Consider the following 16,407-nt stretch of genomic DNA (forward strand, 5'->3'; position numbering starts at 1 on the left):
TACACATACATGTATACTGTGATATGAAAGTAATCCACAGAAATCACCAAACCCAATACATTAATTCCAATTCTTTCTTAAAAGCAGTAGATAACACTTGCCTTCTTGTTCAGTTTTTCTACATTTCCTGTAGATCCAGAAAATCCCGGCTGCTGTGACAATCAATAGAGATCCGGTTGCAGCAAAGATCAGCACTTTTAGAAGTGAGTCTTGTTGTGGGTCCACTGCTGTAAGAATAAAGATAGAAGTGTATGTGTCTGACCTATAACAAAAGACAAAGATCAGATAAGTAAATAAACCACTGCTGTACCTGCACATGTGTGACAGAGTTTGTTGATGTCCAGATGTGTGGTCTTGTTGCTGATGGGATTGTTGATCACACAGCTGTAGGTGTTTTTATCCTGATATTCCACCTCCAGAGGTAGAGAGAGACTGATGCTGAGATCAGACACACTGATGCTGGACAATAAACTGTTTCCTTTGTACCAGGAGAGACTCACATCACTCACATTCACCACTGAACACAACAATGAACAATTCTGCTGTGATGATGAAGAACATTGTGAAGAGTTACTGCTGATAACAGGAACAGGCAGACGAGCTGAAAACATTAGAGAATAAACAAATACGAACAAATCTAAATCTATGTTAGTGAGTGTGTTTGTCATCTCGCACACTGAAATCATTTAATAACATAAATAGTTGCAATAAAATAAAACAAGAATATGTAAAGTGCAAGACAAATAATTTCTACTCACCATGGACAGAAATATTGAATGTTTTTAATTGCAGTTTTGTTCCACTTATCTCTAGTTTATAGAGTCCAGCATGTTGAGTTGTGATGTTTGTGATGGTCAGAGATCCAGTTTGATGATCCAGCTTCAGTCTGTCGCTAAATTTCCCATAAACTGTGCAGAAGGTTTGATTCATTTTTGCTATGAAATGATGCTCATCTCCAAAATTCCACACTACGTCATCAACTTCATGTATTTCAATAGCATCACTATGTAGAAAGACTGAATCTCCCTCCATCACTGAAATCACTGTCTCTACACCAAACACGCCTGCAGAACATGAACAACTTTTATCACAGATTACCATTCTTGTTGGTTTTGAAACCATAAAATCAATTTATTTATTTATTTATTTATTTTATTTTATTTTATTTTTTACTTCAAATGTAAATTTAAGAATACCAAAAGAGACACAAGAGACAAAAGACAGATGTGTCTGAACAAGTAATGTTATCTTTAATGTGTTTTAAAGTTATCTGCTGTTGAGAAAAATCTGTGGCTGTTACATGTCATGTTAATTACCACTCAGTTTGTATATGTGGGATTTTAAAACAGGCTTATGGAAATAAGGCGTAAATCAAAAGAAAATCTGATGATAATGATTGATCTGGGAAGAAAAGCAAATGCAAAATACAAAACCCATATTATGAATATCAGCAGATAATGTTATGAAACTTTAAGAAATGAAGCCATAACTTCTTGTAACTTACCAATTAGTTGCCACCAGCATAAGCAGAACAAAACAAACACGTGAAACATTTTCTTCAAGCGTTCAGTCTTTGATCCAATAACATTATCTGCTGAAACCAGAAAATGTAGCGTGTGAATCCTCCCCCCGACAGAATACGAAGACCCTCCTCTCACACTCTGAACACGTTATAGCTATAAATGTTGTTTTGACTCTTATTAAGAATATTAATTGTTCTTAATAGTGGGGAATGTTCTTAATTTTTGTAATGTCATATTCTGAGTTTTTGAAAGGGGGTTGTCTGACTATGTAAAAGCAAAAACTGTTATATTGTGACAATCTTAGAATGTTTTGGTGTAATAAAGCTTTTAAAACAGTTTTTACATTTTTTTATGATCATTCAAATGTGGCAAATGGAAAAAACAAACAAACAAAAAAGTTACAACTGTCTGCTATCACACATTGTCAGTTTTACAGAGGTGTAACACTAGCATCTCATCATAAGAGTCAAACTGAAACATGCTGTGGTCTGTTTTCTTCAGAAATGTGCTTTGATCTGTTAAGTGGACAGACTGCCTGTGTCTACCTCAGCAAAATCAGGATGTGCGTCTTTGTAGATGAAGAGCTTCCTATCCTGTGAACAGCAGAGTTAGTCCACTCTAGACAGAACAGCTTGAAGTAAAATAAATAAAAAAATATAATAAAATAAACAAATAAAACAATGATAATAATAAAGTCAAAAACAGGTCAGAATTTAAACAGGATAATCATTATCTAATCACCAATAAATTTTACAGACTGACAATTGTTGTGAACTTTTAAATTCTTGAATTTTTTTGTCTGACAAATATTACATTCCAATTAAATCACTGTAGCATTTGGGCACACAATCAGACACACAATTGTTCATTTGATTTACTAAATAAAATTTTCATTAAATTAACAAATAATCACAGACCCCCTCACCCAATCCACAACACTGGCTGCCGGGACGTCTCCAATGGCCCACCAGGCCCCTGGTTACCATGGCAACCAGAATACTTTGGCCAGATCAGATAAACTTTACAACCTACAAGTATGTAGAGAGAATCTTCCCCTGCTTAAATCTCTCTAAAACAGAAACATACTGCTATAGGAAATTAATACTTTTATTCATTTACAGACAAACCGTTCTTTGATCTTCCTGTTGCACATAGCCCAGGTCATTGTGTATAGTATTACAGCCTTGTAATTTTTGTGTTGTCCATTATGCACTGTTATATGCATTTGTTATGACAGATCTCTAGTGTAGTATGACTTACCTATGCCATGTTTGGTCTCTTTGAATTTGTATTTTGATGATCTAAATGATGGTGTGTATTATATGTTGATACCCTTGCAACATATTAGTGTTTTAAAAATTCTTAGTAGTTTTGCATCAACACCCAATCGAATTACATATGAAGAGTTCAGATGCAAAACCAACTAAAAGCCATTTCGGTCAAAAATGAGATAATGATACTGAGTGAATGCTCTCGACACATATTATACGTCTATCAAATAATTTTTGCTAAAATACCAGCCTCAGCCCAATCAGAAGTACCAGTACTTACATAGAAACCTATACATCTGAGCCTGATAAAATGCATTTTTTAAAGAAACATGTCAGATGGATTTAGCTGGTTTCCATTCTGAACTCTTCATATGCAAAATACCATGCTCACAAACAAAGAGTCGTAAACTTTCCCTCCAAGGGTGAAAGTTACTATTGGTTCTTGGACCCCCTGGAGGTGCAGCCTCCAGAGAATTTAAAACCATCACATGAGACTCTCTTCTCTCTTCTGCAAAATCTTCCGATTGCTGCCCGTGTGGAGGAACCCACAGGGAGCCTGAGACAGCATGGGGTGTGCCCAGCAGGCCCAACAGGCCCCAACATATAGAACTGTGGCTCTCGACCACAAAGAGCCAGACATTTCCCCTCAACCCTGGAATTCACCTTCATGGAAATGTCCTCGAACAGACATTTATCTCTTCATTGTTTTTTTAGTTTCTTCACTCATCTCACATGAGTTCTTTTAGAACCTATGAGGATGAGGAGGATGAGCTAGAACTCATCGAGACTTCTCTAAGTTGCACCAGGCCTTGTGGCCTTGTCTTTCCATTCCCCAAAGACCAAAGGACTTCAACTTTCAGCTGGGTCCCTCTCAGCTCTTGGTTCTTCTTCAATTTTCACATGGGAAGAAACTCCCAGTCACAATCAAGTCAGAACATCTCTGGAGTTCATCACTCTTCAGACCTGGGAGAACGTGATCGCGATTCCAATACCACCACTGCTCCAACCGTAAAGACTTTCAGACTGCATTCGTTCATCAACTAAGGCAATGCATGTATCATACATTTAACTAAACAAACAGAGGTTTAGTATAAGCTGTAGACAGCACTGATGGTTTCACTCAGGTAATTAACTGACTCTTTTCATAGCTTCATTTCCTTGTCTCTCTCTCTAACTGCTTCTCACTGACCCTTCCCCCATGTATGAGTGATTTCATGTTTGTTTGTTTATATTAGTTATGTGTTAGTCCTTCATTAATAAAACTCTTGTGCACAAATTACATGAGTTTTGATTCTGATTCTGCCTTGTAAATTAATGTCCCTTTACGATTCCGATTCGAGCTACATGCTCTAATGCAATGGTACTTTAAGAAAGTTATTTACTGTGGCCAAGAACATAAAATTTCTTTAAGCTGATATAATAATTATTCTAAATGTTCGCTGGACAAACAGATTAGTTGATGGAAAATTAATTCTGCTACAGTTACTACTGGCAGCTGATATAAATAATTGTAATTAATCATAATTAATTATAATTATTTATATACATTTCCCTTTTGAGCTAAATGGCAACATCACTAAAAGGGAAGCAGAAGTCCCAATATTGCTCTATAAGATTTTAACTCATCCCTACAGCTCTGAAAAAATCATCATCAAAAAGTAACAAGTAACAGAATATTATTACTTTTTCCAAGTAACTAGTAAAGTAACGCATTACTTTTTTATTGACAAGAAAATATCTGAGTTACTTTTTTCAAATAAGTAACGTGTTAACTTTCCCCTCCACTTATTGATTAAAAGCTCTCCTGTCCCCATGTTAAGAGAAATTGGGACTAAAATGTTAGTTCTAGAATAAATGTGCATTAAAATGTGCATAGAAACATGCATTAATTCATCTCACTCACAAAAAAACAGATTCAGTATTCCTCAAAATGAATAAAAACAGTGAAATTCAACTCAGAATATGATGCAAAAATTAAGATAATTAAGGTAATCTAACATTTGTTTTAATTTTTAATTTTTTTCTTTAATTGCTGAAGAGTTGACTTTTTTTCTTCTGTGGTCTACTGTACAGATGTGAACTTACTTTTCTCAAAGCCTGAGGCATTTGGTGTGAAAAGGCTTTACATTTGCCGAAAATAGAACCTTTTTTTTATTATTATTAAAAACAAACCATATTTAAAAAGTAACGCAAAAGTAAAGTAACACGTTACTTTCCATAACGTAATTAGTTTTTTTTTTCTTTTTTTAGGGTGTCACTCAATATTGTAATGCATTACTTTTAAAAGTAACTTTCCCCAACACTGGTTACGGTCTGTGTGACCTTATTTTTTTAATTGTGAGTGTTAGGCTTATCCTTATTGCTGATCACTGTTGTCATGCTATAATACTGTAATATTTACTATTATATAGCCCAATTAGAGGAGTATAGAAAAGTTTTAGAAAAGTGTCACTCCGCAATACAATAGCAAAATATATAAATATGTATAGTATTTTTATGTTACATTAATCAGTGTCTAGCAAAGGATATGGACCAGAAGACATTGCAATTACTACAGACTTAAAGAATCCAGACTTAAAGAGTTCCAGATCTATGTGCTCTTATTATTTTAGTTATTTTGCCTTTAATGTAAATAAACATATGAAAACAATATACTTGCTCTTGTAAATTTTTTATATTAATTAAATTAATTAATTAAAGTAATTTAATTTACTTTTACTTTTAATTCCCACTATATAGACTATATAGCAGTATGTGCATCAGTGTGTAAACAACAGCCATAGCAAGAATTGTGTCAGCTTATTTACAGCACCATAGGAGATGACCAAAATTCTACTATAAATGCATGCATTGTGTGAGCTTTAATACTCAGTCTTTTAAAAGTGGTTTGTATACATGTTGCAGCTGATTGGGCTGACATTTTTGACACACCCTCCAAACAACAGAAAACGTATCTCAAACCCTGTTGCACACCGTTTCCAGGAAACATGTCATTCAACTTGGAAACCATAGCAAAACGTTGGGCACCTGTTTGAGCTTGAACATGCCCCAGATACTGGCTGCGTTTGAAACTGCATACTTCCCTACTATATAGTAGGAAATAAATAAATAAAACAGTAGGCGAGTGATTAAGTATGTTTGAATCTTCAGTATTCATAAAAGAGTAGACGAGAATTAGTAGGCGAGTGCACTAATTCTCGCGAGATTCAGACATACGTGTACTTAATTTGCCTTCTAATATGCCTACTTACCTACTATATGGTAGGAAAAAAAAAAAAAAAAAAAAAAAAAAAGAGTATGTGACGAAAGAAGTACGTTCAAAACCTAAAAGAGTAGCCGAGAAATCCCCAGATGTCCTAATGGAGTGTTCATCAATGGATAATTTTCAGTCCCAAGAGTCCACGGGAGACCAATACGTCATCATCAAACGTGATTGAGAACCGCAACGAGGGTGTTTACAAATGTGAGTATTACAAACCAAAACAGGGTCTCTTGTGTTAAAATTGTATTTGTTGACTTACTAAACTCTTTGTTTGCTTAAGGTGCAAAGACTAGACAGTAACGTTAGTATATTTGTAATTTTGCTGTTAAACACATTTTATTATGTATAGCAAACAGTAGAGCTCCAGTAAGCACAAGTACACTGAAAAAATATTTTCATTCACATAAATAAAAAATTTTAGGGTAATGGTTCACATCTATATTTTATAATTTTAGCCAATGAAAAATAAATAACTTGCCCTAAACAATATTTTCTATGTCTATGAAAACTATTTTATAAAACTTGACACAAAGTATATTTTTCTTGTTGAACAAAGTCAATTAATTTAAATTCTTTTTTTGTTTAGATCAAAATAATACTGTTTAGAACAAGTTATTTATTTTACATTGGCTAAAATTATAAAATATAGATGTGAACCATTACCCTAAAATTTTTTAATTAGTTGAATGAAAGCATTTTTACTACATCTACATCAGTTGTTTCACTATTCAAATTTGTTAAACTATAAAATTAAGAAAAAAAAAAAAAACAAAGCGATATACAATTTTCTGTTTTATTTTAATTCAATTCCAAATGTTAATTTAAAAACACAACAAAACACAACGTTTTTCTGACAACATTTCCACATAAAACATGAAAACACTAGTTTAACAAACTTTTTATGGTTTTATTCCACTCTCAGTTCACAATTTTGGCAGTACTGAATTTTAGGTGCTAACTCACCTTTTCTGAGGTTGAGCATTACCTGCTGAATAAAATATAAAGTGCTTTTCATACACTTAATCCAGGTGCACGGCATAAATCATTCAATGGACACAAGGCCTGAAATCGGTCAGTCCAATTATTACAAAATTTCCTTCCAAGATAATTTCCACTCTAGATGAGTTTTGAGCTGTGGACTTTCTTGATCAACGCTGAGGATTCGTACTGGAGTCTGTCTTGTCAGCTGCATCCTAACAGAGGAAGAAACAGATTGACAAAGACATTATGAATAATTTTATAAAAAGGCCATAAAAACTTTACTGGTGTGCATCTTGCACAAGACAGTGGCACTGACATATTTTAAAATGATTCAGTAAAGATATTTTCAGTTAAGACTGCTTGAACATGCATTTTAGTCTGAGACTAGCCTTAAGTCTTGTCTGTGAAAACGGGGGTATAATGTTTAACACAGCTGTGCTCTCTTATAACAGTTATGTGGATCATACTTACACTTCCAGAGCATCTCTTCTATTTCTTGTTCCCTCCAAAACAAGACAGTCATCAAGAGGGCTCTCAGGCTAGATAGAACAGAAGTATATTCATCCGTTTTTGTATTTATACCGTTAATTAACTTAAACATACTCTTTCAAACAATAGCCATGTCTAAAATAAACGTGGTAAATTATTGCACTCACCATATTAGCTCCACCATTGTCTCTCCTCCGCTGAAATCGCGGCTGCGGTATGAGTAAAACCAGTTTACACTCCTCACAAACTTCGAGTGAAAAAAAAAAATGAATAGGCGAAAAAACCGTGGCGTTGACTCGCTGGTCCGGTGTTCAAGCGCGGGTCTGTCCGCTGCAGGCGAGTGAGAAAACGAGCTAGCTAACGGAGAATGTCCCATCATTTAAACAAACAACAATTTTTGCCGAACACAAACAGTTTTTTCGCGGGAAAGAAAGAACGATACAATGTAAATAGCGGAAAAGAACGTCCATAGAACTATCTAAAACAAAATTTCCACCTTCTCATCAAAGCTCCTTGAACTCTCACAGTGGCAGAAATGGCGTCGGTAGCGACTCGCAGCATCAATGTGGGTGAGGCGTGGTCAGGAGATGAATTAATAATTTTTAATTTAAGTTAATTAACTTAACCTTGATATTTTACATTCGTCAAAACAAAAATGTTTTAGTTGAGCTCTCAATTAAAAATATTTATATTTAACCATGTTTTGAACTAAAAAAATATTATTTGGAAAATAAAACAAAAAATTGTAAACTGAATTGACAGACAAATTATTAATTGGATGAGGAACTGCTTGAAAAACTTTTTTCAGTGTACATCAACAAAGTGGATTTACATAGGCCATATACATCTAAATGTTTATTTAACAACTGACAGGAAAATGTTGTAGGAGAATTGCAGATGAGCACATCACAGCATGAAACAGAGATCTGTGTGAGTGGTGTACGTTATGTGTGCTTATTATGTATAATTCACTGCTGTCAACATTGCTTTATTTGAATGTAAATAGTGTAAATAAACACATGTACATAAAGTAACTAAACATGAGTTCATCTATTTCATTTGTCCATTACTGTTGATAATTTGTTGAAAAGTTTGTGTTGGATAAAAAGACTTAACACCTCAGCAAGACTTAAAATGTAAATGCAGTATTGAAATACAGAGGTAACTCAAGGAAGGAAGGAAGACCTGAAACAAAAATATAAAGTAAGGTCATTTTGTTACTTCTAATACAGAAATCAAAATGTATTAAAAGTATTGTTAAAAAAGTAAAAAATTATTGCTTTTGTATTATATTTGTGCATTTTTGTGTGATCTGAAATGTCTGCAGACTGCTGTGAGCACTGAAAAAGGAGAAATCCACAGCAGCATCCAGGAAATGGTCTGGCGCTGTTGGAGAGACTCTTGACTGTCAGGTTCGTATTTGTAATAAGACGAGTGAAACCCCCTGGGTGCTGGTTAGAGCACAATAGTAAAAAGGATGAAGAGACAGGTGATAGGTTTAAACGTTGTATTGATATGAGATTATCAATTCCAGCCAGTAGAGGGATTAGTCTGGAGCACAAGAAATACAAAAAGATTTAATGAATAATTAAGCATATACAATAATAAACATCCACGGGTACATAAAGGCAGCTCAAACATACTAAATCCTGATTAATAATATTCCCAATGTAATATACAACTCAAGGAAAGAAAATAACCTAAAGTTAACAGTTTTAAGCCATAAGTGATCATCTGACATGATGAATCACTCCATATATGTGTGACGATGCCAAAGACGAATCGTGAGACGGCGGATCCATATGCAACAACTTTAATAAATCAGACAACTTAAACAGGCGTTTGTCAACAATGGCAGACTGGTGTGGTGAAGGCAAATCCAATCGGGTCGTAATAGTCCGTGCAAGGGGTCGGGGCAGGCGGCGATCAAACGCAATAATCCGTGGGGCAAGCGAGGGTCGATAAAGGGCAGGCAGCAAAGGTTCACACACAGTAAAGGCAGTCCGGTTGGCAATGAGTAAGCAGTCCGATAAGTAAACGCTCAGGATTGAGAACATAGTCAACAAAACTTCGCGGTGAAAGGCCCAGCGCGCCACGCTTAAATGGCCGCCAAACGGGAAGTGACCTCGGGGACCCGGAACCGAAAGAGACAGCCCCAGGCAGGGGTTTGTGGGTAATGTGGTTTCAAAACTCAGGGGAAGGTTCCCGTTGGTGCGGAACGGGGGGGAGCCACAGAGACCGCGTTTGTGACAATATGGGTGTAATAACGGCACATTAAAACGTGATCACTCGTTTCGCATAAACAGCTTGAAAATATCAAGATCACGTGAGCAAAGTACAGAGAATGGGAACGTGACGTCAGCAACGCACGGCATTCTGGGACATTCGGACACGGACACTACAGTTTAGACTGAGAAATAGTGGAGGTAGATGTTAAAATTTGTATTGTACATTTAAAAACACATTAGATTGGAGAACCCTTGCTGTGACATGAACTGCCACATCTGCTGTCATGAGCGGAGTGGAGAACGGATCTAAAATGAAGCGCAATTTTATGCTTTTCAGCTTAAAACTACACAATGGCGAAAGCAGTTCAATAAACAACTTAATCTGGCTTTTTTCGTTTGTATTTACTATTTATTACAGTTTTACAATTTCCGATCCACTTGAATTTGTAAGTGCTCATGCTATGAATAACTGTCCTTGTTCATAAAGCAACTCATGTGATTAAACGTTACTGTTCAGCATCTCTTTGTAAGAAATCGTGTATTTGTTGAATTTAAGTCCAGTAAAACTTATTGAACTTTATCCCTCAGTGAAATTAGGGCGATATGACATATGATTAAATACATCAGTGTTTCTCCATTCCTCACATACTGTCGCTCTGCATATATTGCATGGCTCTCTTATTTAACCCGATTCAGACAACCAGCTAGTCCAAAGAGAGCTCCATGACTGAACTGTGTTGCGAATAACATGGTCCCTAAACAATGTTCATTGCTCCCCACTCCCTGAGCAGTGGAAATCAGTTTAAGTTTACTTAGGAATATTCATTCTTGGATTTGCGCTACACCACCACCTGCATAGTCTTCACACACAGACGAAACTTAGAGAAGTGTGACACAATATACCCCTGTAAATAAACACAATTTAAATTCATGTCTTGCACACTTTAATGTTCGTTGAATGGAACATATACACTGTCTTCGAACTGTAATAATCAGGGCAGAATATTTCGAGTTCACAGGGCACTTACTTTTGAATAGAACAGTCATCTGAGATACACACAAAATGTGCAGAGCGGTCACTTACAAGATCAACTGGCTGAGATCAACCTATAGTGTGTTCATTTTATTGGGCAGATCAGTGCCACCTAGTTATTAAAAACTGCAAAAGATGAATTAATTCGGTCCTGTGTTTGGTACAAATGGAAGGCGGCCGTATGATTTCTGTGAGCGTGTATGTTTTGTGCTCGAATGAACGCAATGGATTCAAATATTAGTACATTTATTTTATGCAAGTGCAAGCACTTCTTAAAAATATTAAAGCAAATACATTCGTTTATTCCTCTAGTGATTTGTATTTATTGTCATTGTACGCTATTTAGCGTGTCCTAAAACATGGCGGCGACTACCCAGAATGCAATGCGCAGTGACGTAAACTCCCAAGCTCTATTATCAAAACCTAAAACGGTAATATACATCTCGAAAGAGAAAATAGTGACACCTAGAGCTGCATTATTAAACTAGACTAACAGAGACAACGACTACTGGCACATCTATACATGTCTGGACGACGCAGTTATAAATAACTCACTACCGATCTCGATAAACACAAAATCAAAAGTAACTTCAAAGTAACAGCTGCATGAAATAACACGAATGAACTGGGATAAATGTCCTTTCAGCGACTGACTCAACAGATGTGAACTTCAGCTGGCAACAGCGGCTTAACTAATGAGACTGCTCAGCTTGGAGTGTGACATACGATGTCAGAATAAAAGCCCTCTCTGGAGCCTTTACAACAGGCGCCATGGATGAGATCCTCCTACACTCCACATTTGCCAAATGTTGCAGTGGTCTCTTCATCATCATTGAGCCCAGAGCCAGTGAGAGCATCTAGAGAAAGACTAAAAGACACTGAAACATGTAAATGTTGAGGTGGGCTAGCAATGCAGTTCATTGTGGTGTTATCTTAATTTTTAAATAGTAATACATTTTTCAAATGTATAATCAACAGTCTTCTCCAAATGCGAACACTTCCAGCAGCTGCCTGATGTCTTCTTGTGCAGACATTGCAAACATGGAGGTGTGTTTTAACTGTACTTGGTAGGTAGGGTTGTTGAGTTACTGATTCTATGAACAGGGTTCCCACACCTTGGTTAACTTCAAATTCAAGGACTTTTCATGGACTTTCCAGGTCCAAAAGCATCAAATTCAAGGACTTAATGCGAGGACATATTTCAAGTAAAAGCAAGGTTACATTGTGTTACTGTCACAGCTGTGCCGTCAGGAACGAAGGAGAAACAAGCACTCAACGCACAGGGATAAAGCCACAAGGACATTTAATAAGTAAATACTTCTAATACTCCGGAGAAACATAGAATCACAGGATACACACAACCAAAGACACTTAAAGACCAGACAGAGAGCTAAACACAAGGTGGAACTTAAATACACAAACTAATCAGTACATACACAGGTGACGACAATGAAACAATCAGGGCGAAACAAGGAGGGCGTGAATCGGGTAACGAGAGGGCTGAGTCTGGGAAGCACATGGTGAATCACAACATACACAAACTCACAATGACAAGGAGGATACATGACAGTTACCTTGTAAGATACATTGTTACAGTTTCAACTAAAATAAAGAAATAAATAATAATATTTTTATTTTATTATTATTATTTTTTTATTTATTTATTTATTTTTTATTTTTTTGGCCAAATGACAGAGATCTAATATTCTATTTGTTGTATTTCTGATTTGGATGAAACAGAAAACTATTCGGCTCTGCACCTGGCCAGGTGATGGGCCTTTGTTATATCAAAACTTAAAATATTTCATTTCCATACCCAAAATGTATATTCAGTGGCTATCTCAAAACATAACATCTTGCACAGTTTTAGCACAGGTAGAATATAGAATGTTTCAATACAAGCATTTCAGTCAAATATATGCTATGTACATTTAACCCACAGGAGAAAATCAACCCTTCTCAATAGTTTAAAATCAGCCCAATTCCATGCAAAAAAATGCAGATTTGGCAACCCTGCATCCAACACAATCTGCAGGAATCAGATTTAACTGATCATGGATCAACACAAGACTAAAAAGAGGTGACTGACAAATCATGCTGGAGGATTTGCTACTCAGCAGATAATGTGCTCATGTTTGATCCTAAAAGATGTGCTCCCTTTATACAGAGTGCGTGTGATCGTAAAAATTGAAAGTGAAAGTAAATAGCCGTTCATTCAAATATTAAATATTCTGCGGCTCCTTGATGCTTAAAAATTATAGGCAATATTAGAATAATTGCATGAGCAGGTGATAATGGACCGAAATTCAGGGTCAAGAAAACAGTCCCACATAAAACTTTATTGCAAAAACACACACAATGAATGGTGACTGTAGAAAGTAAAATCTGAATTCTGGATATTTTGGGCAATTTAGAAATCCCAGACACATTTTTTAGGCCCAAAAATAATTTTTTAGAATAATATTGTTATTCTACAATCACAATAAAATGTTAAATGTTAAATTGTTTCTTTAACAAGAACGTAAACATAAACATGGCGGATGATGTCCAGATTACCCAACGAGATTTGGCTGTAGAGTATACTTTTTTAGCGCTTGTTGAGTAAGTACTTACTGAAATTAAGTAATTATACAAAATTACCAGCTAATTACCAACACACAACTATTAACCCACAACATCGCAGTTACTAACTGGAAATGTCACAAAGTAACATTGTGGCAATGTATAGGGGTCTTTCACTTTTCTGGTTGCCATGACGAAACTTTGTTCACCAGATTCTGTTGCAGTTACGCAACAGTTACGTATTTTTGTTAGCTGAGTACCTACTCACTGAGCATGCGGTTTTGAACGCAGTCATTATTTTTAACCATGTTAAAGGATAATTTCACTGCCCTATGTGAACCTGAACTGTGGTCAGGCCAGCTTCCACTTAGAAAAACATGGTCATTCTATCCCCCACTTTATTTTGTGGTGTGCGCATATACTACATGTTATGGTAATAGTGTGCAAACACAAAATAAACAAAATAAAAGCCTTTCATAAACATGCAAATAACCATTTTATGTGTAAATTCTCATTATTATTATAAATAAAATTCCCTGTTTCCACAAAAATGTTTCACTTTAAATTTCACTTTACAACCTCATACATAACCAGTTTTGTCTTTGAATTTGGATAGCCCTAAAAAGGAAACTTGTTTTCACAGAACAATTTCAATTCAGATTGACAGTCCACCACCAGTGTGTCTCTCATTTAGTTTCAGGGCAATCTAATGTAGCATTACATAATAAAAGCCTTTGAGAGAAAAGGTCTTGGAGAGAGAAAAAAAAAAGAAAGAAAGAAAGAAAGAAACTCCCTGTTTGTACAGACCAGTTTCAATTCAGATTGACAGTCCACCACCCCAGGGTGTCAGTTAGTCAGTTTCAGGACTGTCTGATGTATCTGGACTGTCTGGATATCTGATGTGGCATTACATTATAAAAGCCTTCCAAAAACTGTATACTGTATATGTCCAGTTTTGTCTTTCATTTTGAATAGCTCTAAATAAGAAAATCTGTGATTGCACAGTCCCAGTTTCAATTCAGATTGACAGTCCACCAACCCACTGTGTGCCTCAGTCACTGTGTGCCTCAGGACTATCTGATGTGCCATTACTTAATAAAAGCCCTCCAAAACCTCATATATAACCAGTTTTGTCTTTGATTTTGGAGAGAGAGAGAGAGAGAGAGAGAGAGAGAGAGAGAGATTGGTATTTCATGTAAGTTGGACAATTAAACTAGTGAGTGAGAGAGAGAGAGAGAGAGAGAGAGAGAGAGAGAGAGAAGAAACTCCCTGTTTGCACAGAGCAGTTTCAATTCAGATTGACAGTCCACCACTCCAGGCTGTCAGTTAATCAGTTTCAGGACTGTCTGATGTAGTATTACATAATAAAAGCCCTCCAAAAACTCATATTCTGCCTGTTCATACTGACAGCCCACTAGGGTGTCACTTAGCCAGTTTGAGGACTGGCTGGCCAAAAATTCATACATGACCAGTTTTGTCTTTAATTTGGAATAGCTCTAAATAAGGAAACTGTCGATTAGTGATGTGCGATACCACTGGTTTCCTATCCGATCCGATACCAAGTAAAATGAAGGCGAGTATCGGCGATACCGATCCGATACCGATACTTTGCCCAAAAATTACTGTTTGGGAAATTAAAGTAACAAGTAGTGTACTCAAAAGTGTCACTTCATACTGAATACAAGACATATTATGGGTTCTTCTTGTTTATTGATGAAGAATTATCATACAAAAAAAGAGCCAACTTACATATTTATTGACAGCATCTGAGCATGTATATCTTAAAACGCCTGCCTGAACATCTTAACATAAAACAATAAACATTCACACTTTTTGGTTTAGTGACATGTTAATCCAGCCCCCTTGAAGATTTTTAACCTTCCCTCAAAATTTCTCTCATTCACAGGTTTTTGTTTAGGAACAACAACATATTAACAGTTTTTCCTTTGAGTCTGCTCCTTTTTTTGCTCACAACCTCGCCTGCCTTTGAAAAGATTCTCTCTGCAGGTACAGAAGAAGCAACGATTCCCAGGTATCTGACTGCAAGTTTACTCAGGGCTGGGAAGGTTTGTTCATGCTCTTGCCACCAAAGTAGTGGATCCTTATCTCGGGGAATTAGGTTTTCCTCTGAGTACCGACGTACTTCAATGAGTACATCAGTGGAAGCTGACCGATGATGTTGGCATGACAAAACCTGTTTGTCAAAATTGGTCCATATCCCTCCTTTGGTCGCAGCTGGACCAGATGGTGCAGGACCCTGATTAGACCCTGAGGTAGAAGGCACTGAGGTAGAGCTAGCAGTAGGCATTGAGCTTGGAGTTAAAGTGAAAGCTGACTCTCCTGTCTGACAAACTTCCTGCATTTCAGCGCAGAGGCGTTTTTTCATTACCTCAACATTGTCTTTGTCTCGAAATCCAAGATGTTTAAACCTAACATCTAGAAAGGTACTGGCAGCTAGACAGTGAATGCTCTCAATACCCCTAAATCTGCGCTGACACTGCTGTGCTAGCTGTGTGGCAAGTGGACTGCCCTGACGTTCACAAGCTGCCACTGACCTGTGAATGAGTGCCACGAGTGGAATCACTTTGGACACTGAAACATGTTTTGCAGCTGAAATGTCCCGGGTTACTTCTTCAAATGGTTGGAGTGTGTCAACTGTTTGCTTTATGAAGGATAATTCTCCCACGTTTAAGCACAGTGCATTTTTTCCTAAAAGGCAGAGGGCTGTGGTTACAGCTTCATTTTGCTCATAGAGCCTCTCTAGCATGTAAAAGACAGAGTTCCAGCGGGTCTCTACTGACTGAATTAGCTTGTGTTCTGCTATTTTCAGCTGTTTCTGAATATCCCTGAGCTTCTCTGTGGCCTTACTGCTGTGGTGAAAAAAGGAGACAATCGCACTGCATTTTTCCAGGACCTTCACCATTTCTGGGACATTTTTGAGACTGTCCTTTACAACTAGATTTAGTGTATGTGCAAAACAAGGATGATGCCTCCATCCTGCCCTGTGTACTGCTGCAATCATATTTGCAGCATTATCTGTCACAACTGCAACCACTTT

General features: G+C 36.6%; 1 protein-coding gene across 1 annotated transcript in view; it reads right to left on the bottom strand.

Moving 5' to 3' along the window:
* Positions 1-16,407, bottom strand: part of LOC127160425 (SLAM family member 9) — a 23,395-nt gene continuing 6,988 nt past the window's right edge. Inside the window, exons 3-4 of the mRNA XM_051103065.1 lie at positions 311-601; positions 1-227 (exon numbers count right to left, since the gene is read on the bottom strand). Of these exons, the coding sequence (XP_050959022.1) occupies positions 61-227; positions 311-601 (458 nt within the window). The 3' untranslated portion in view covers positions 1-60. The remainder of the gene's footprint in view (positions 228-310; positions 602-16,407) is intronic.

This window comes from Labeo rohita, unplaced genomic scaffold (assembly GCF_022985175.1).
Source record: "Labeo rohita strain BAU-BD-2019 unplaced genomic scaffold, IGBB_LRoh.1.0 scaffold_347, whole genome shotgun sequence".
NCBI lineage: Eukaryota > Metazoa > Chordata > Actinopteri > Cypriniformes > Cyprinidae > Labeo > Labeo rohita.